This window comes from Pelecanus crispus, chromosome W, assembly GCF_030463565.1.
Source record: "Pelecanus crispus isolate bPelCri1 chromosome W, bPelCri1.pri, whole genome shotgun sequence".
Lineage (NCBI taxonomy): Eukaryota > Metazoa > Chordata > Aves > Pelecaniformes > Pelecanidae > Pelecanus > Pelecanus crispus.
Genome location: NC_134675.1, coordinates 13,832,182 through 13,852,441, shown reverse-complemented (window position 1 = coordinate 13,852,441; position 20,260 = coordinate 13,832,182). Strand labels below are relative to the sequence as shown.

Genomic DNA, 20,260 nt, shown 5'->3' with positions numbered 1-20,260 from the left:
TCAATTGCATCAAGATTTAGATGTATTGCCATTTACCCCATAAATATTAAAGGCCATTAACAAGACTAATTACCTTTCACACTAAGCAGCCACTAACAATATCACCCATCTCCCTACTGAAATGTAACTGCTGTTTTGAATTGTCTCCAAGTTTCATGGTACTCCATGTTATTCACAAAAAGTTCCATAAATTAATCTATTCCCAGAGACTAAGTGACCTCAAATGTACAAATACCCAAGTGAATAGAGGAGCTTCAAAGGAAGGTAACATTTTTCATAACAGCCTTAGCAAGAATTCATATGTTGCATTGATTATGCCCCAGGACAGGACAGAACGATGGTAATTCAGATGGGCTCCTCTGAAAAGATGCATCAATTTTTTATCACGTTCTAGCCAGATCATCACAAAAACTTTTGAAAAAGACTGAAATTCACCACCAATTTGAGACTGCATGCGAGCTTTTACAACATTCATTGGGAAAAATAAGGATCCCAGCATAGCACCCAAGAGCCCTCCACAGATAAAGTCATTGACCAAATGAGTGCTGTAAGAAGTTGCTTCAGGCAGACACTGTTTGATAGGTCCTCGTAGGCCAAAGAAGAGGATGTTACTGCTTCCATTCCGGAGCAGAATAGGCACCAAACCACGATAATATTCTCTAATCCCATAGACTTTTAGTACCTTGAAAGCCTGGTAAGTGTTTGTAAATTTGTCGTGATGTTTGTAGTCCTGAAGCAAAGTCTGGACTCGTTCAAAAGGTGTAAGAAGGGCTTCCGTGGTCCCTGCAAGCATTGCTGCCATGCTGCGAGTTAGAAGTTCAGGTGCGCTTGTGTGACTATGGAGCAAGGAGGAGAAATCTTCATACAAGCCAAACATTAGAGCCAGGGTGGTCGTTTTTTGCATTAATGGAGGAAGGATTCCACGATAGAGATTTCGCATTCCATCTTTCTGCAGCTGATGTACTGCATCCTTTGTTTTCAAGCCATACAGCTGTTGTCGAAAGAGGACCTTCTGGATGGGAAAGGTGACTGCTATATTGGTGAAGGCTGCACAGTAGCCACAAAGATAATGTTTACCAGAGCTACCCTTTATGTGATGGCTGATATCTTGCTTTGAATTTGCTGGGACACAATCTTGTGAATCCATCTTTTTTTTCCCCTTAATATATATCTTAGACTTCTTTTCCTATGTCAAAAAAAGAAAAGATTGTGAACAAAATGGCATGTGATACAGCTTTTTTAGTTCTCACATACACATCATGTGCACACTGTTCAACATTTTACATCCTGAAGAAATTTCATCAAGTTCAGTGGAACAGTGTGACAAATATTTCATCTGATGATAGATGAAGCAAAATGCACAATTTTCTACACCAGATCCAAGGACCTGAAAAACTAGCCATTTTTTTTCCTCCCTTTATGTTTTCTTCAACCACCCCGACATTTGCTGGAAAAGCAACACGGCGAGCTGTAGGCAATCCAGGAGATTCCTGGAATGCATTGAGGATAACTTCCTAAGCCAGGTAATAGACACCCCTACCCGAGGGGATGCAATACTGGACCTGATGGTCACCAATGCAAGTGAGCTCATTGGTGACGTCAAGATTGGAGGCAGCCTGGGCTGCAGTGATCATGCGTTGGTGGAGTTCACGCTCCTGAGGGACATGGGAAAAGCGAGGAGTACAGTCAGGACCCTAAATTTTAGAATAGCAAACTTCCAGCTCTTCAAGGAGTTAGTCGATGGGACCCCCTGGGAAACGGTCCTCAGGGACAGGGGAACAGAACAGAGCTGGCAGATATTTAAGGACACCTTCCATAGAGGGCAAGAGCTCTCAGTCCCCAAGTGTAAAAAATCAGGCAAGGAAGGGAAGAGACCAGCATGGCTGAGTCAAGACATGGTGGTCAAACTAAAGAGTAAGAGGGAACTGCACAGGCAGTGGAAGCAGAGACAGGTGTCCTGGGAAGAGTATAGGGATGTGGCATGGTTGTGTAGGGATGGGGTCAGGAAGGCCAAGGCGTGGATGGAGCTGAATTTGGCAAGGGCCGCAAAGCATAAGAAGGGCTTCTACAGGTATGTCAACCAGAAAAGGAAGGTTAAAGAAAGCGTACCCCGCCCTGATGAACAAGAATGGCGAACTTGTATCAACAGACAAGGAGAAAGTGGAGGTACACAACAACTTCTTTGCCTCGGTCTTCACCGGCAACCTCTCTCCTCACCCCTCCCAAGTCGATGGACCTCAAGATGGGGACCAGGGGGGTAAAGCCCCTCCCACTGTAAGGGAAGATCAGGTTTGAGACCACCTGAGGAACCTCAATGTACAGAAGTCTATGGGACCTGATGAGATGCATTCCAGAGTCCTGAGGGAATTGGCTGATGTAGTTGCCAAGCCACTCTCCATGATATTTGAAAAGTCATGGCAGTCAGGTGAAGTCCCTGCTGACTGGAAGAAGGGGAATGTTGTGACCATTTTTAAAAAGGGAAGAAAGGAGGATCCTGGGAACTACCGACCTGTCAGCCTCACCTCTGTGCCTGGGAAGATCATGGAACAGATCCTCCTAGAAGCTATGCTCAAGCACATGGAGGACAGGGAGGTGATTCGAAACAGCCAGCATGGCTTCACCAAGGGCAAATCCTGCCTGACCAACCTAGTGGCTTTCTATGAAGGAGTGACTGCATCAGTGGACAAGGGAAAAGCAATGGATGTCATCTGCTTAGATTTCTGTAAAGCGTTCGACACAGTCCCCCACAACATCCTTCTCTCTAAATTGGAGAGATATGGATTTGATGGGTGGACGGTTTGATGGATAAGGAATTGGCTGGATGGTCACATCCAGAGGGTAGTGGCCAATGGCTCGATGTCCACATGGAGACCGGTAACAAGTGGTGTCCCTCAGGGGTCCGTACTGGGAGCAGTGCTGTTTAATATCTTCATCAATGACATAGACAGTGGGATTGAGTGCACCCTCAGCAAGTTTGCAGATGACACCAAGCTGAGTGGTGCAGTTGACACTTCTTGCAGCTTCCTGGCAGCTTCCAGGAGGACGAAATGTCATCCAAAAGGACCTGGACAAGCTGGAGAGGTGGGCCTGTGTGAACCTCATGAGGTTCAACAAGGCCAAATGCAAGGTCCTGCACCTGGGTTGGGGCAACCCCCGATATCAATACAGGCTGGGGGATGAAGAGATTGAGAGCAGCCCTGCGGAGAAGGACTTGGGGGTACTGGTAGATGAAAAGCTGGACATGAGCCGGCAATGTGCACTTGCAGCCCAGAAAGCCAACCGAATCCTGGGCTGCATCAAAAGAAGCATGGCCAGCAGGTCGAGGGAGGTGATTCTGCCCCTCTACTCTGCTCTGGTGAGACCTCACCTGGAGTACTGCGTCCAGCTCTGGGGCCCTCAGCACAAGAAGGACATGGACCTGTTGGAGCGGGTCCAGAGGAGGGCCACCAAAATGATCCGAGGGCTGGAGCACCTCTCCTGTGAGGCCAGGCTGAGAGAGTTGGGGTTGTTCAGCCTAGAGAAGAGAAGGCTGTGAGGAGACCTTATTGTGTCCTTCCAGTACTTAAAGGGGGCCTATAGGAAGGTTGCCCAGAGAGGTAGTGGAGGTCCCATCCCTAGAAACATTCAAGGTCAGGTTGGATGGGGCTCTGAGCAAGCTGATCTGGTTAAAGATGTCCCTGCTCACTGCAGGGGGGTTGGGCTAGATGACCTCTAAAGGTCCCTTCCAACCCAAAGCATTCTATGATTCTATGATTCTATGTTTTGTTGATTAAAACCAAACTAAATTGAAACAAATAGACATATGAACCCCTCCAGTGCCACATGACAGCTGAAAATGTCAGGGAGAAATAGCAAGTTTACACATTAATTTTCCAGTACAGTATGTCAAGAAATTCAAATGCTGAATGTTCTGTTCTAACACTAGTAAGATACAATACAAATTACAAATGTTTTGGAAAACACACATACACACACACACACTACACAGAGCTTAGTGTTACAAATTCTGATCATTCCTGCCTGCATTTCCCTGTGGCAGACAACAATGAATAATTTAAATAAGAATTTTAATTATCAGCATTAGTTTACTTATGGAGAAGTAAAAGAATATAGAAAAGCTAAAGAATACATTGAGCTCTGCTAGAGCTAATATCCTGAAGGACATAGTGAACAGAGTTTCATTAAATAAAACAGAGAATTAGTCCTTAATAGGCAATACATGATCCACCACTGTTGCATAATGTTGCACTCTTTAATGTTTGCCAAAGAACAGCACCATAGAAGTGTTTTACAAAGATGAAGCATTTATCCTGATATGAAGTTATGGCAGTAGCAAGGAATTCACATTGGGGAGCTTGTACCACTTCATCTATACTAATATATATTGTTCCTAGGATCACCTTAGTTCTATCTGCATATAGTAAAATAGCCACACCCACAACTAAGCTACAGTCTTATCTGGCACCCCACTTTTATATTAAGAGTTATACCAACTTCACAACTGCAGTGGGTAAGAGTGTCACTCAATAATATATGTAAAACATTGAGGGTTCATAAGACTTTTGACAACTAGTCACCAGTTGTGTTGGCAATAGCAACCTGTGGCCAACATCACATCTGATTTCTTTTGAGGAAAAAAAGTAAGAGATCTAACACAGTTTTATAAGGTACATATTACTTTCTATGGAGTAGCAGGATTTATGAAGTAAGGAGCAGATTAAAACTATAGCGTTACCTTGATAATCCTGATTTCGGCTGGGATAGAGTTAATTTTCTTCCTAGTAGCAGGCACAGTGCTGTGTTTTGGATTTAGGATGAGAAGAATGTTGATAACACACTGATGTTTTAGTTGTTGCTAAGTACTGCTTATGCTAGTCAAGGACTTTTCAGCTTCCCATGCTCTGCCAGGTGCACAAGAAGCTGGGAGGGGGCACGGCCAGAATAGTTGATCCAAACTGACCAAAGGGCTATTCAATACCATGTGACGTCATGCTCAGTATATAAACTGGGGGGGGGTGGCCGGGGAGCAGCGATCGTTGCTCGGGAACTGTCTGGGTATCGGTCGGCGGGTGGTGAGCAATTGCATTGTGCATCACTTGCTTTGCATATTATTATTATTATCATTATTATATCGTTATTATTATCATTACTATCTTACTTTATTTCAATTATTAAACTGTTCTTATCTCAACCCAGGAGTGTTTCTCACTCTTACTCCTCCGATTCTCTCCCTCATCCCATCAGGGTAGGGGGAGTGAGTGAGCGGCTGCGTGGTGCTTAGTTGCTTGCTGGGGCTAAACCACGACACTCATGTAGTTTAAATAAGTTCTCATGGTTATGATTTGAGAATTTGCAATGATCAGGCAATGCAATTTTTCTCAGAAGTGTTTATGACAGACCCTTTGCTTTCAGCCATAATTTCAAAGACCTGCTGTGTCACTGTGCTGGTTTTGGCTGGGATACAGTTAATTTTCTTCATAGTAGCTAGATGGGGCTATGTTTTGGATTTGTGCTGGAAACAGTGTTGATAATACAGAGATGTTTTAGTTATTGCTAAACCGTGCTTCTCACACCACCCCCACCAGCGAGTAGGCTGGAGGCACACAAGAAGTTGGGAGGGGACACAGCTGGGACAGCTGACCCCAACTGACCAAAGGGATATTCCATACCATATGATGTCATGCTCAGCAATAAAAAAATGGGGGGAGAAGAAGGAAGGGGGGACATTCAGAGTTATGGCTTTTGTCTTTCCAAGTAACCATTATGCGTGATGGAGCCCTGCTTTCCTCGAGATGGCTGAACACCTGCCTGCCAATGGGAAGCAAGTGAATTAATTCCTTGTTTTGCATTGCTTGCACGTGGGGCTTTTGCTTTCCCTATTAAACTGTCTTTATCTCAATCCACAAGTTTTCTCACTTTTACTCTTCCAATTCTCTCCCCCATCCAGCCAGGGGGGAGTGAACGAGTGGCTGTGTGGTGCTTAGTTGCTGGCTGGGGTTAAGCCATGACAGTCCTTTTTGGCACCTAATGTGAGGCTCGAAGGGTTTGAGATAACGACAGATTTGATTGGAATGTGGTAGATCCAATTTATAGCTGTTATTGCTGTTTAGCTATTAATCGGCAGGCTCCTGTGCTTGCCATGGGGCTTGCTTGCCTTACTGTATATTAGTCTAGTGCTCATTAGTGGATGCTTTTTCCTTTTGTTGCTTGCTGTACTGCTTATCATCTTACTCTGCTGTGCCTGGGAACATTTTGATAAGAGCAATGTCGATGTGCCTGGGCTGGCAGATGGCCAGGACATTGCTGCTGTGTCTGTGCTGCTGTACTGGACAGGCTGGAACTCTGGTGGGAACTCGAGTTGAAGGGACTGTGATCTGTGGATGAGTCCACGTGGGAGTAGGACACCCCGAAGCATCTGTGGCCGTGGTTATATCTGTGCTGCAGCAGGTATACCTCTGAAGGGATTGTGGCCCAAGGATAAGTCCACGCTGGAGAAGGTACACCTCAAAGCATCTGCGGCTGTGGATAAGTCCATGCTGCAGCAGGTACACCTCGAAGCATCAGTGTCTGTGCATGCTGGAGCACCTCAAAGTGTGTGGGTATGGATAAGCCCATGACAGAGCAGGTACAGCCCTGGAGGGACTGCAGCCATGGGTAAGGCCATGTTGGAGCAGGTTTACTTCTGAAGGGACTGTGGCTGTGGATAAGGCCACGCTGGAGCAGGTGCACTTCAAAGTGACTGTGGCTGTGGATGAGTCTATGCCACAGCAGGTATACCCCTGAAAAGACTGTGGCTCATAGATAAGGCTCCATCTGGAGCAGGTAAAACCTTAAGGGACTGCAGTCTGTGGATGAGTCCAAGCTGGAGCAGGGGCAAGGGGAGGAGTTCATTGCAATGTTAAACCCTATGGTCTGGTCCAAAGGGACCAGGGGTGGAGATTGTAATGGATATACCTTTAAATTGTTGTAACCCATGATTTGACTTGCATGTTATAGGAATTACTATAGCAGGAACCGCCTGAACCAATGGAGGCCAAGCCTTACAAGCAGCAGTGCAAGTGCAGCAGTGACCCGACCTGAGTTGGCTTTGGTGCCCAGTAACTCCATGCAAGACACCACCTCTCCTGTCCTGAGTGACCACCATAAGAGATGGAGCCCAAAGTCATGGACTAAATGAACTCAATGGACATTTTGTGGACATTTTGTGGACATCTTACAGGGGTGGTCCATAGACCACAAGTGGTGGAGTACATGAACTGCTTCCCAATTAAAATTTATTACAAGGGAATCAGTTCTCAGAAGAAATAAAAGCTTTGGATCACCTGTTTTCCCAATATGCACAAATTTCTGCACCCATTACAATAGCCAATTTCTGTGCAGAAGTCCGTTCCCCCCCGCCCTAAGGTTTCAGAACAGACTGCAAGGGGACATAGGCCATTCTCTTTTTGACAGGTAACAACGAGATCATCTACACAAGCAGTCTCCAAACTTTTTTGATCATGCACCGCATCAGCCAAAAATTTTTGAGCAAGTACCCTGTATATATATATGTATATTCACTTATAAATTATACACATGTACTACTGCACTAATATGTCATGGTTTAGCCCCAGCCAGCAACTAAGCACCACGCAGCCGCTCGCTCACTCCCCCTACCCCGATGGGATGGGGGAGAGAATCGGAGGAGTAAGAGTGAGAAACACTCCTGGGTTGAGATAAGAACAGTTTAATAATTGAAATAAAGTAAAATAGTAATGCTAATAGTAACAGTATAATAATGATAATAATAATAATGATACACGAAGCAAGTGATGCACAATGCAATTGCTCACCACCCGCCGACCAATACCCAGACAGTTCCCAAGCAGCGATCGCTGCTCCCTGGCCACCCCCCCCCAGTTTATATACTGAGCATGACGTCATATGGTATGGAATAGCCCTTTGGGCAGTTTGGATCAACTATTCTGGCTGTGCCCCCTCCCAGTTTCCTGTGCACCTGGCAGAGCATGGGAAGCTGAAAAGTCCTTGACTAGCATAAGCGCTACTTAGCAACATCTAAAACATCAGTGTTATCAGCATTCTTCTCCTACTAAATCCAAAACACAGCACTATGCCTGCTACTAGGAAGAAAATTAACTCTATCCCAGCCGAAACCAGGACAGTGTCCACCCCTTAGTCTATACCATCTACATCATGCACAGGCCCTCCCCTTCCCAATGCATTCTGATTGATCACCACCGGTTTCCCTATCTTGCTATATACACACAGATATCATTCCCTTCGTCTATGGCCCATCCCTCTAAAACGTCCCTTGAGTTCATTTAGTCCATGACTTTGGGTTCCATCTGTCATCACAGTCTTTCAGAGCAGGAGAGGTGGTGTGCAGTGCTGGATTCTTGCATGCTGAAGCCAGTTCTCATTCCAACACGGTTTCATCAAAGTTCACTTTCATTAAGCTGGGCAATTCTCACTATAATACCATTGATGTGGCATATACCAACCATAACATGCAGTATTATATACTTAACATTAACATACTATATTATTATATTAACATTATACTATATTATTATATTAACATACAGTAAGAGGTAAGATACAGTTAAGAAATAACATACAGTTAAGAGATAACATACAGTATTATAGAGCAATTACCATCATACCATTCTATTTTCACCCAAAACCAAATTCCCTTGAGGTACACATTGGACTTGCCCATCCTTTCGCATCACCCACCAAGTGCACCCGGGTCCTTGAGCAAAAGTAATCCCATGAATGAGTTTGCCTTTTTGCCCAAGGGGTAAGTAACCCAGACTGTCTTCCCCAGCATATTTTTTATGTGCACTACAGGGACTTTATCTCCTTCTACAGTACATAAGAGTTTTGTTTGGGCAGGGCCAGCTCGATTGGCAGATCCCCTGGTGTTGACTAACCAGGTGGCTTTTGCTAAATGTGTATCCCAATGTTTGAATGTCCCACCACCCATTGCTCTCAGGGTAGTCTTTAACAGCCAATTGCATCGCTCGATTTTCCCAGAAGCTGGTGCATGATAGGGGATGTGATATACCCACTCAATGCCGTGCTCTTCGGCCCAGGTGTCTATGAGGTTGTTTCGGAAATGAGTCCCGTTGTCTGACTCGATTCTTTCTGGGGTGCCATGTCGCCACAGGACTTGCTTTTCAAGGCCCAGGATGGTGTTCCAGGTGGTGGCATGGGGCACAGGATACGTTTCCAGCCATCCGGTGGTTGCTTCCACCACGGTGAGCACATAGCACTTGCCTTGGCGGGTCTGTGGGAGTGTGATATAATCAATCTGCCAGGCCTCCCCATATTTATATTTCAGCCATCGTTCACTATACCCAAGGGGCTTGAACCGCTTAGCTTGCTTGATTGCAGCACATGTTTCACATTCATTAATAACCTGTGCAATACTGTCCATAGTTAAGTCCACCCCTCAATCATGAGCCTATCTATATGTTGCATCCCTTCCTTGATGGCCTGAGGCATCATGGGCTCACAGAGCTATAAATAATTCACCCTTATGTTGCCAGTCCAGATCCACCTGAGCCACTTCAGTCTTAGCAGCCTGATCCACCTGCTGGTTGTTTTGATGTTCTTCAGGGGCCTGACTCTTGGGTACATGAGCATCTACATGACGAACTTTTACAACCAGGTTCTCTACCTGGGCAGCGATACCTTGCCACAATGCGGCAGCCCAGATGGGTCTGCCTCTGCACTGACACTTGCTCTGCTTCCATTGCTGTAACCACCCCCACAGGGAATTTGCCACCATCCATGAATCAGTATAGAGATAATGGACTGGCCACTTTTCTCATTCAGCAATATCTAAAGCCAGCTGGATGGCTTTCACCTCTGCAAACTGACTCGACTCCCCTTCTCCTTGAGCAGTTTCTGCGACTTGTCATATAGGACTCCATACAGCAGCCTTCCACCTCCGATGCTTTCCCACAAGATGACAGGACCCATCAGTGAACAGGGCATATTGCTTTTCATTTTCTGGCAATTTATTATACAGTGGGGCCTCCTCAGCACACATCACCTCCTCCTCTGGTGATATTGTGAAGTTTTTGCCTTCTGGCCAGTCCATGATCACTTCCAAGATTCCTGGGTGACTGGGGTTTCCTATTCGAGCCCGTTGTGTGATCAATGCAACCCACTTACTCCACGTAGCATCAGTTGCATGATGTGTAGAGGGAACCCTCCCTTTGAACATCCAGCCCAGCACCGGCAGTCGGGGTGCCAGCAGGAGCTGTGCTTCAGTACCAACCACTTCCGAAGCAGCTCAAACCCCTTCATATGCTGCCAATATCTCTTTCTCAGTCGGAGGAGAGCGAGCCTCAGCTCCTCTGTATCCCCGACTCCAAAACCCTAGGGGTCGACCTCGAGTCTCCCCTCGTGCTTTCTGCCAGAGGCTCCAGGTAGGACCCTTCTCCCCGGCTGCGGTGTAGAGCACATTTTTAATATCCTGCCCTGTCCGGACTGGCCCAAGGGCTACTGCATGAACTATCTCACGTTTAATTTGTTCAAAGGCTTGTTGTTTCTAAGGGCCCCATTTGAAATCGTTCTTCTTCCGGGTCACTTGATAGAGAGGGCTTACGATCTGGCAGTAATTTGGAATATGCATTCTCCAAAAACCCACAACGCCTAAGAAAGCTTGTGTTTCCTTTTTGCTAGTTAGTGGGGACATGGCTGTTATTTTGTGGATGACATCCATTGGGATCTGACGACGTCCATCTTGCCATTTTATTCCTAAGAACTGGATCTCCTGTGCAGGTCCCTTGACCTTACTTTTTTTTATGGCAAAACCAGCCTTCAGAAGGATTTGGACTATTTTCTTTCCCTTCTCAAAAACTTCTTCTGCTGTATTGCCCCACACAATGATGTCATCAATATACTGCAGATGTTCGGGAGCTTCACCCTGTTCCTGTGCCGTCTGGATCAGTCCATGGCAAATGGTGGGGCTGTGCTTCCACCCCTGGGGCAGTCGGTTCCAGGTGTACTGAACACCGCTCCAGGTAAAAGCAAACTGTGGCCTGCACTCTGCTGCCAAAGGGATGGAGAAAAATGCATTAGCAATGTCAATTGTGGCATACCACTTGGCTGCCTTTCACTGCAGTTCATACTGAAGTTCTAGCATGTCTGGCATGGCAGCACTCAGTGGTGGTGTAACTACGTTCAGGCCACGATAGTCCACTGTTAGTCTCCACTCCCCATTAGACTTTTGCACTGGCCATATGGGACTGTTAAAGGGTGAGCGAGTCTTGCTGATCACTCCCTGGCTCTCCAGTCGACGAATCAGGTTATGGATGGGAATCAGGGAGTCTCGGTTGGTGCAATATTGCCGCAGATGCACTGTTGTGGTAGTGATCGGCGCCTGTTGTCCTTCGACCCTCAGCAACCCCACAATGGAAGGGTCCTCTGAGAGACCAGGCAAGGTGGACAACTGTTTAATTCCCTGTGTCTCCAAGGCAGCTATACCAAAAGCTCAACGGTACCCTTTTGGGTCCTTGAAATACCCTCTCCTGAGGTAATCTATGCCAAGGATGCACGGACCCTCTGGGCCAGTCACAATGGGGTGCTTCTGCCACTCATTCCCAGTTAGGCTCACCTCAGCCTCCAGTACAGTTAACTGTTGGGATCCCCCTGTCACTCCAGAAATACAAATGGGTTCTGCCCCTCTATAGCTTGATGGCATTAGGGTACACTGTGCACCGGTGTCCACTAGAACCTTATACTCCTGTGGGTCTGATGTGCCAGGCCATCGAATCCACACAGTCCAGTAAACCCGGTTGTCCCTTTCCTCCACCTGGCTGGAGGCAGGGACCCTCTAACAGTGGTCATAGTATTCGTTGTTCACTTCTTGTAAATTTGAATCAAAAGTCCCTTGATTAAGATTGGAAGTAAAATTAGCCCCCTTACTCTGTCTGGGGAACTGCTCACTGGAAACTGGAGCTGCAATTTTCCTGGGAGAACTGCCTTTTGTAATAGTTTTTCCTTGCAACTCATGCACCCGTGCTTCTAGGGTCGAGGTAGATTTTCCATCCCACTTCCTCATGTCCTCTCCGTGGTCACGCAGGTAAAACCATAGGGTGCCCCGTGGTGTGTATCCTCTATATCGTCTCTCCTGAGCAGAAGGACGTTGACTCCTAATGGCTGAGATACTGGTCCGTGCAGGTGGGGAGTAGGACAGATCCTCTCTGAGTTGTTTGAACTCTCGGGACAGTTTTTCAGACAGTTTTTCCATAGCCGAGACACAGGCCCACAGGGAGGAAGAGATACTTCCTTCGTATTCCCGGAGTCAGCCAGCCACTTCATCCACCGTTGGTGCCTCATCATCTTTCCAGATCAATATTGCCAACGAGTTGGCATACAACGCTGGTGCGCTCCATACAAACTTCCGCCACATGGGCCGTGTGCACCTGACTTCATCTGGATCTTTAGGTAACTGCTCATCATTCAGGTCACTATAAATCACCTCCAGCACGCCTAATTCCCTCAAGTACTGGATACCCTTCTCTATGGTGGTCCATTTGCCTGGGCGATATATAACATCCTCCTTGAAGGGATACCTTTCCTTCACGCTTGACATAAGTTGCCTCCAGAGGCTGAGCGTTTGCGCCCCTTTTCCAATTGCTTTGTCAATGCCCCCTTCCCTGGAAAGGGTTCCCCACTGCTTGGCTTCCTTACCCTCTAATTCCAGGCTACTGGCCCCATTATCCCAGCATCGGAGCAGCCAGGTGACGATGTGCTCGCCTGGATGACGACTGAAATTTTTTCGCATATCTCGCAGCTCACTCAGGGATAGGGATCGGGTGGTTACCATCTCATTTATGGGTTTTTCCTCCTCTGGTTCTCATGATGGCCCTGGTTCATCTTCATCCCTTACTAAACGAGCTGATTTTCTCATGTATTTTTTCTTCTGTATAGGGGCAACTGATACTGGCACGGGTTGGTTCTCTGGTTTAGCCACGGTGCCTGTCACTGGGGTTGGAGTGGCCGCAGTGCTCGTAGCTGTGGTTTGAGTAGCCGCAGTGCCTGTGGCAGGGGTTGGAGTAGCCACAGTGCCTCTGGTGGGGGTTGGAGTAGCCACAGTGCTTGTCGTTTTGTCATCAGATCCAGAGACCTTCTCTTTCCCTTGAGGGTACTGAATAGTGTTGACCACGGATCAACAGGCATGGGCCAGTCCCCAGCATGTTGCAATGAGTTGTGTCTCTTTGGAGTTGCCAGGGTGACAACATACTTCTTCCAAATACTTTACTAACTCTTCAGGATTCTGCGCTTGTTCAGGGGTGAAGTTCCAAAACACTAGAGGTGCCCACTGCCCTAGGTACTTGCCCATACTATCCCACGTACCCTGCCACTCATAACTATCCAGCCTTGGGGCAGATCTCTGGATGGTATTCTTAAATTGCTTACTAACCTTTGTCAAAACCGAAACAATATTCCCAAGAAGTATCTTAACTGCCCAGGGGTGTTCAAGATACTGAAAAGTTGTTGTAATGAAGGAGGAAACATCATAGAAAAGGTAATGAAGGTGCCATTCTCTATTTCCTCCACAGCAAGCCAATTGGTAACTCTCTCCATGAGATGGTACCCGAAGTACAGTAATGACTTGTGTATGAAACCCAAATACCAAAGAATGCTCAAGGTCAACGTTTTGATAAGGAGCGTCCCAAGCAAAACATCCTTAATCACTGCAGAGCATAGCACACTGCACAAACCAACAACAAGCTTTAACATGTACAGCAAAGAAAAGAACATGGCGCAGATCAGATGAACTAATATCGTGACCAGCTAAAGTTAACATACTCGTTAATACACTCTGGTTAATCTGTTATTATCTCAAACCCTTCGTGCCCCACATTGGACTCTAAAAAGGACTGTCATGGTTTAGCCCCAGCCAGCAACTAAGCACCACGCAGCTGCTCGCTCACTCCCCCTACCCTGATGGGATGGGGGAGAGAATCGGAGGAATAAGAGTGAGAAACACTCCTGGGTTGAGATAAGAACAGTTTAATAATTGAAATAAAGTAAAATAGTAATGATAATAATAACAATATAATAATGATAATAATAATAATATACAAAGCAAGTGATGCACAATGCAATTGCTCACCACCCGCCGACCAATACCCAGACAGTTCCCGAGCAGCGGTCGCTCCTCCCCGGCCAACCCCCCCCAGTTTATATACTGAGCATGATGTCATATGGTATGGAATAGCCCTTTGGTCAGTTTGGATCAACTATTCTGGCTGTGCCCCCTCCCAGTTTCTTGTGCACCTGGCAGAGCATGGGAAGCTAAAAAGTCCTTGACTAGCATAAGCAGTACTTAGCAACAACTAAAACATCAGTGTGTTATCAGCATTCTTCTCATCCTAAATCCGAAACACAGCACTATGCCTGCTACTAGGAAGAAAATTAACTCTATCCCAGCCAAAACCAGGACAATTATCTATGTTCTAAAACATACACAAAAATAGAAATTAAAAAGGATGACATAAACATGAAATAAACACTATATTAAAATAAATTTTATTTCATTTATTAACAGTACAAGAATATTTTCTTCTCTCACCGCAATGGATTGTCTTGCACACCCACTTTGGAGACCACTGATTTAGACTGTATTTGCACTGTCCTTAGAAATCTAGCCAGAGACTGAAAAAAAGTCCAGCATATTCCCTGATCCAAAGTCCATCCTTTCAGGCTTCTGTCACTTCCATACCATCCTGTGGTATGTAACATCTAGTCCTTCTAAGACAACTATGAGTTCAGGAAATTTACCTGCCTAACGGACCATAGTCTTCAGAATGCCAAGACTCCACCCACTAGATTGAATACACACACAAGGGAAAGAAAAAAAAAATTATTTTGTACCCAACAGCCTTTTATATCTCTGTGTTCATAACACTGGTGAGAGATGTTATGCTATGTGATAAAAAGATCATCTGTACACCCACAAATGAGAACAGAGAGACAATGGCAGGTGGAGGAGCCCAAGTAATATCCTGCCCTGGCTCCTCCCAGGCCCATCACAGGAGAGCTATCAGCCCATCTGTTGTGGTTTAACCCCACTGGGCAACTAAGCACCACACAGGTGTTCCCACCACCGGTGGGATGGGGGAGAGAATCAGGAAAAAAAAAGTAAAACCCATGGGTTGAGACAAAGGCAGTTTAATAGGACAGCAGAGGAAGAGAAAATAATAATAATAACAATGATAAAAGAATATACAGAACAAGTGATGCACAATGCAATTGCTCACCTCCCACTGACCGATACCCAGCCAGCCCCCAAGCAGCGATCGCTGCCCCCCAGCCTACTCCCCCCAGTTTATATACTGAGCATGATGTCATATGGTATGGAATAGCCCTTTGGTCAGTTTGGGTCAGCTGTCCTGGCTGTGCCCCCTCCCAGTTTCTTGTGCACCTGGCAGAGCATGGGAAGCTGAAAAGTCCTTGACTAGCATAAGCAGTACTTAGCAACAACTAAAACATCGGTGTGTTATCAGCATTATTCTCATAGTAAATCCAAAACACAGCACTATGTCAGCTACTAGGAAAAAAAAGAGGAAAACTCTATCCCAGCCGAAACCAGGACAGTATCCACCCCTTATTCTATACCATCTACGTCATGCCCAGGTTCTACCTTTTCCAATAAATTCCAGTTAATCACCACCACTTTTCCTGTCTTTTGATATATACACACAGATATCATTCCCTTAGTCTATGGGCCATCCCTCTAAAATGTCCACTGAGTTCTTTTAGTCCATGAGTTTGGTCTCCATCTGTCATAACAGTCTTTCGGGGCAGGAGAAATGATGTGTGATATTGGATTGTTGCATGCTGAAGCTAGTTCTGGTTCCATTACCACTGCACTTTGCTCAGTTTTATTAAAGCTCATTCTTCATTAATCTGGGTGATTCTTACTGTAATACTGTTGATGTGGCATTGTCGTGTTTTAACCCCAGCCAGCAACTAAGCACCATGCAGCCGCTTGCTCACTCCCCCTGCCCCGGTGGGATGGGGGAGAGAATCGTAAGAGTAAGAGTGAGAAACACTCCTGGGTTGAGATAAGAACAGTTTAATAATTGAAATAAAATAAAGTAAAATATTAGCAGTATTAATAACAATATAATAATAATAGTAATAATAATATACAAAGCAAGTGATGCACAAGTGCAATTGCTCACCTCCCGCTGACCGATACCCAGCCAGTCCCCAAGCAGAGATCACTGCCCCCCCAGCCAACTCCCCCCATTTTATATACCGAGCATGACATCATGTGGTATTGAATAGCCCTTTGGTCAGTTTGGATCAACTATTCTGGCTGTGCCCCCTCCCAGTTTCTTGTGCACCTGGCAGAGCATGGGAAGCTGAAAAGTCCTTGACTAGCATAAGCAGTACTTAGCAACAACTAAAAACATCAGCGTGTTATCAACATTCTTCTCATCCTAAATCCAAAACACAGCACTGTGCCTGCTACTAGGAAGAAAATTAACTCTATCCCAGCCGAAACCAGGACACCATCAAAGTCCCATCTCCACAAGCCCAGAAGAGCACAGACACAAAGGCAGGCAGGCAACCCAAATTAGGGACTCAGAAACAGACACTATGTCTGGGCCCCTCCCAGGACTGTCCCAGGAGAACCTCAGCCCCAGTATCCAGATGTGATATCCATCAAGATGAGTACAGCTGACAGAGGCAGCCAACAGATGCAGCAGTTTGTACAGCAGTCTCTGGGGTCTGCTTTGCAAGCTTCTGAGGACAGGGTCCAGGATCATCGGGGAACTCCTGGGAACCCTCTCAGAAACTTGAGGGTGTCTGCTGCTGCCAAATAAGGACAAGGTAAGGGGAGCCACAAGGATGTGGGCCTGAGGAAGCTCTAGCAGCTTCTAACAAGCATGGTCAGCTGCCTTTGACCCAAGGTGCCTGGAGCCTTTGTTACTACTACCTGCTGATTAGAGAGGGCCAAACCCCCCTTTTGGCTGGTGCTAGGGAGAGGCCTATAGAAGAGCCAGGCCTGGAGTACAGCCTCCCAGAGGCAACAGCTTTTGCAGAGAGGGATCTTCATCACAGTTCAAACCAGCCTATATGTTCTCAGGTATGGTGGTGACATGTCATAGGGCATATTCCTCAGCAGGTATTAGAGCAGCTGTCCCTGCCAGGGCAGAGGCTTTGACCTAGATAGAGCTTTAGATGGTAGATGCAGCCTTGCAAGTATAGGCTGTAGGGAGTGCCTGGGGCCTTTCCCTGAGGGTGGTAGAAGTGGCCTTCTTTTCTGCAGTCACCAAGTGGAGGAGTTACAGGAGGAATTCAACAGGCTATGCAGCATCACAGATAGAGTCAGGATCTTCTCAGAGACACAACAGCTTCAAGAGCCCTGGACCCCAGCTGCAGTGGAAACATAGGCAAGAGTCTGTCCCTAGAAGAATGGCAAGTGTAACCTCTGGGGAAGGTGAAAAATGAAAGCTGGTGACTTCTGGCAACAAGAGGAAGGCTACCGGCTCTACCTGAAGGCTTGTAACTATGGAACAGATTCACTGCCTTCAAAGCTGAGGAGGAGTTGGGTGTGCTTTCAAGCAAAGCATCTAAGCCAACTGACCCTAAACCATGCAAGATCACCAGGAGGAAGTGGTGAGTGATGGTAGTGGGTGATTCCCTGCTGCAAGGGATGGAGGCACCCATCTGCTGACCTGACCTGTCATATAGAGGTTTGCTGCTTGCCAGAGGCCTGGATCTGGGATGCTATGGAAAGGCTGCCAAAGCTTGTCTGAACCTTTGACTATTACCCGCTTCTTCCATTCAGGCACAAATACTGCCAGGGGTAACCTGGAGTCAAAAGTGACTACAGAGCTCTGGGGGTGATAATCAGGGGTATGGTGTTCTCCTTGATCCTGCCAGTGAAGGCAAAGGGTGTGAGGAGGAGGGGACTGATACTGCATACCAATAACTGCTTGTGGAGCTGGTGTCAGCAACAGGGTTTTGGTTTCTATGACCATGGATCCCTGTTTAAGGACAAACATCTTATTGGGAGAGATGGGATCCACCTCACTAAGCAGGGCAAAAGTATCTTTGCCAGCATGATGGCTGACCTGGTAAGGAGGGCTTTAAACTAGGAATGAGGAGGAAGAGAGTTACCAGCAGTGATGGACAGTGCTGGCAAGCAAAGGGCCTGGGGTGATGTGACTGAAAGGGATCACAAAATCAACAAAACAGGGCTTAAATAGGGTCACCTCCAGCATTGGCATGTAAGCAAGGAAGTGCCTACAAGGCACTGATGTGGGAGGGAAACAGACCCTTTCTGGGAAATCAGCATGCTGTGGTGCCTCTCTGAAGTGCCTGTACACTAATGCATGCAGTATAGGGAATAAATATGATGAGTTCTGTGAGATCTGTGTGCAGTTGCAGGGCTAGGATCTTGTTGGGATCATGGAGATGTGGTGGGATGGCTCCCATGACTGGAGTGTTGCAAAAGAGGGATACAGGATCTTTAGGAAGGACAGGCCGGGAAAATGAGGAGGGTGAGTTGTCCTTTATGTGAGAGCGCAGCTGGAATGCATGGAGCTCTGCCTGGGGATGGATGATGAGCCAAATGTGAGCTTATGGGTAAGGATTAAAGAGAAGACAGGTAAAGGTGACATTATAGTGGGTGTCTGATATAGGCCGCCTGACCAGGAAGAACAAGCAGATGAGGCCTTCTATAGACAGCTAGAAGTAGCCTCACGTTTGCAGGCCCTGGTCCTCATGGGGAACTTGAGCCACCCCAATATCTGCTGGAGGGACAGCACAGCAGGGCACAAGCAATCCAGGAGGTTCCTGGAGAGCATCGATAACAGCTTCCCAACCCAAGTGATAGAGGAGCCAATGAGGAGAGGTGCTCTGATGGACCTCATATTCTCAAACAAGGAGGGGCTCATTGGGGATGTGAAGGTCAAAGGCAGCCTTGGCTGCAGTGACCATGAAATGGTGGAGTTCAGGATCCTGAGAAGTGGGAGCAGGGCAAAAAAACAAGATCACAACCCTGGAATTCAGGAGAGCAGACTTTGGCCTCTTCAGAGATCTGCTTGATAGTCCCATGGGATGAGACCCTGGAGGAAAGAGAGGCCCAAGAAAGTTGGTTGATGATATTCAAGAATCACCTTCTCCAAGATCAAGACCGGTTCATCCCGATGAATGGAAAAGTCAGGCAAAATTGCCAGGAGGGCTGTGTGGATGAACAAGGAGCTCCTGGCCAAACTCAAACACAAAAAGGAAGCATACAGAAGGTGGAAGCAGGGACAGGTAACCTGGGAGGAATACAGAGACACTGTTCGAGCATCCAGGGATGAGGTTAGGAAAGCTAAAGCCCAAATGGAATTGAATCTGACCAGGGAGTCAAAGACAACAAGAAGGGCTTCTATAAGTACATAGGTGACAAAAGGAAGACTAGGGAAAATGTGGGCCTGCTGCTGAATGGGGAAGGGGCCCTGGTGACACAGGACACGGAGAAGTCTGAGGTACTGAATGCCTTCTACACCTCAGCAAGACTGGCCTTCAGGAATCCCAGGTCCCAGACACCAGGGAAAAAGGCTGGAGCAAGGAAGACTTACCCTTGGTGGAAGAGGATCAGGTTGGGGAATACTTAAGCAAACTGGACATAGATAAGTCCATGGGCCCTGATGGGATACACCCATGAGTGCTGAGAGCTGGCTGATGTCATTGCGAGGCTGCTCTCAATAATCTTTGATCATGGCAATTGGGAGAGGTGCCTGAGGACTGGAGGAAAGTAAATGTCACTCCTGAAGGGTAAGAAGGAGGACCCAGGGAACTACAGGCTGGTCAGCCTCACCTTGATCCCTGGGAAGGTGATGGAGCAGCTAACCTTGGAAACCACTTCCAGGCATATGAAGGACAAGAAAATCATCAGAAGTAGTCAGCATGGATTCACCAAGGGGAAGTCATGCTTGACCAGCTTGATAAACTTCTATGATCAAATGACTGGCCTGGTAGACGAGGGGAGAGCAATGGATATTGTCTACATAGACTTCAGGAAGGCTTTCGACACTGTCTCCCATTAGAGCCTCATGGAGAAGCTGTTGATGTATGGGCTGGATAAGCAAACAGTGAGGTAGAATGAAAACTGGCTGAACGGCCAGGCCCAGAGGGTGGCGATCAGTGGCACAAAGTCTAGTTGGAGGCCAGTAACTAGCAGTGTACCCCAGGGTTCAATACTGGGTCTGATCTTGTTCAACATCTTCAT

The 20,260-nt window shown here is 46.8% G+C and overlaps 1 protein-coding gene across 1 annotated transcript in view; it reads right to left on the bottom strand.

Moving 5' to 3' along the window:
- Positions 1 to 274: 274 nt before the first annotated feature.
- Positions 275 to 20,260, bottom strand: part of LOC142596529 (mitochondrial nicotinamide adenine dinucleotide transporter SLC25A51-like) — a 40,277-nt gene continuing 20,291 nt past the window's right edge. Inside the window, exon 2 of the mRNA XM_075725681.1 lies at positions 275 to 1,186. Within this exon, the coding sequence (XP_075581796.1) occupies positions 275 to 1,186 (912 nt within the window). The remainder of the gene's footprint in view (positions 1,187 to 20,260) is intronic.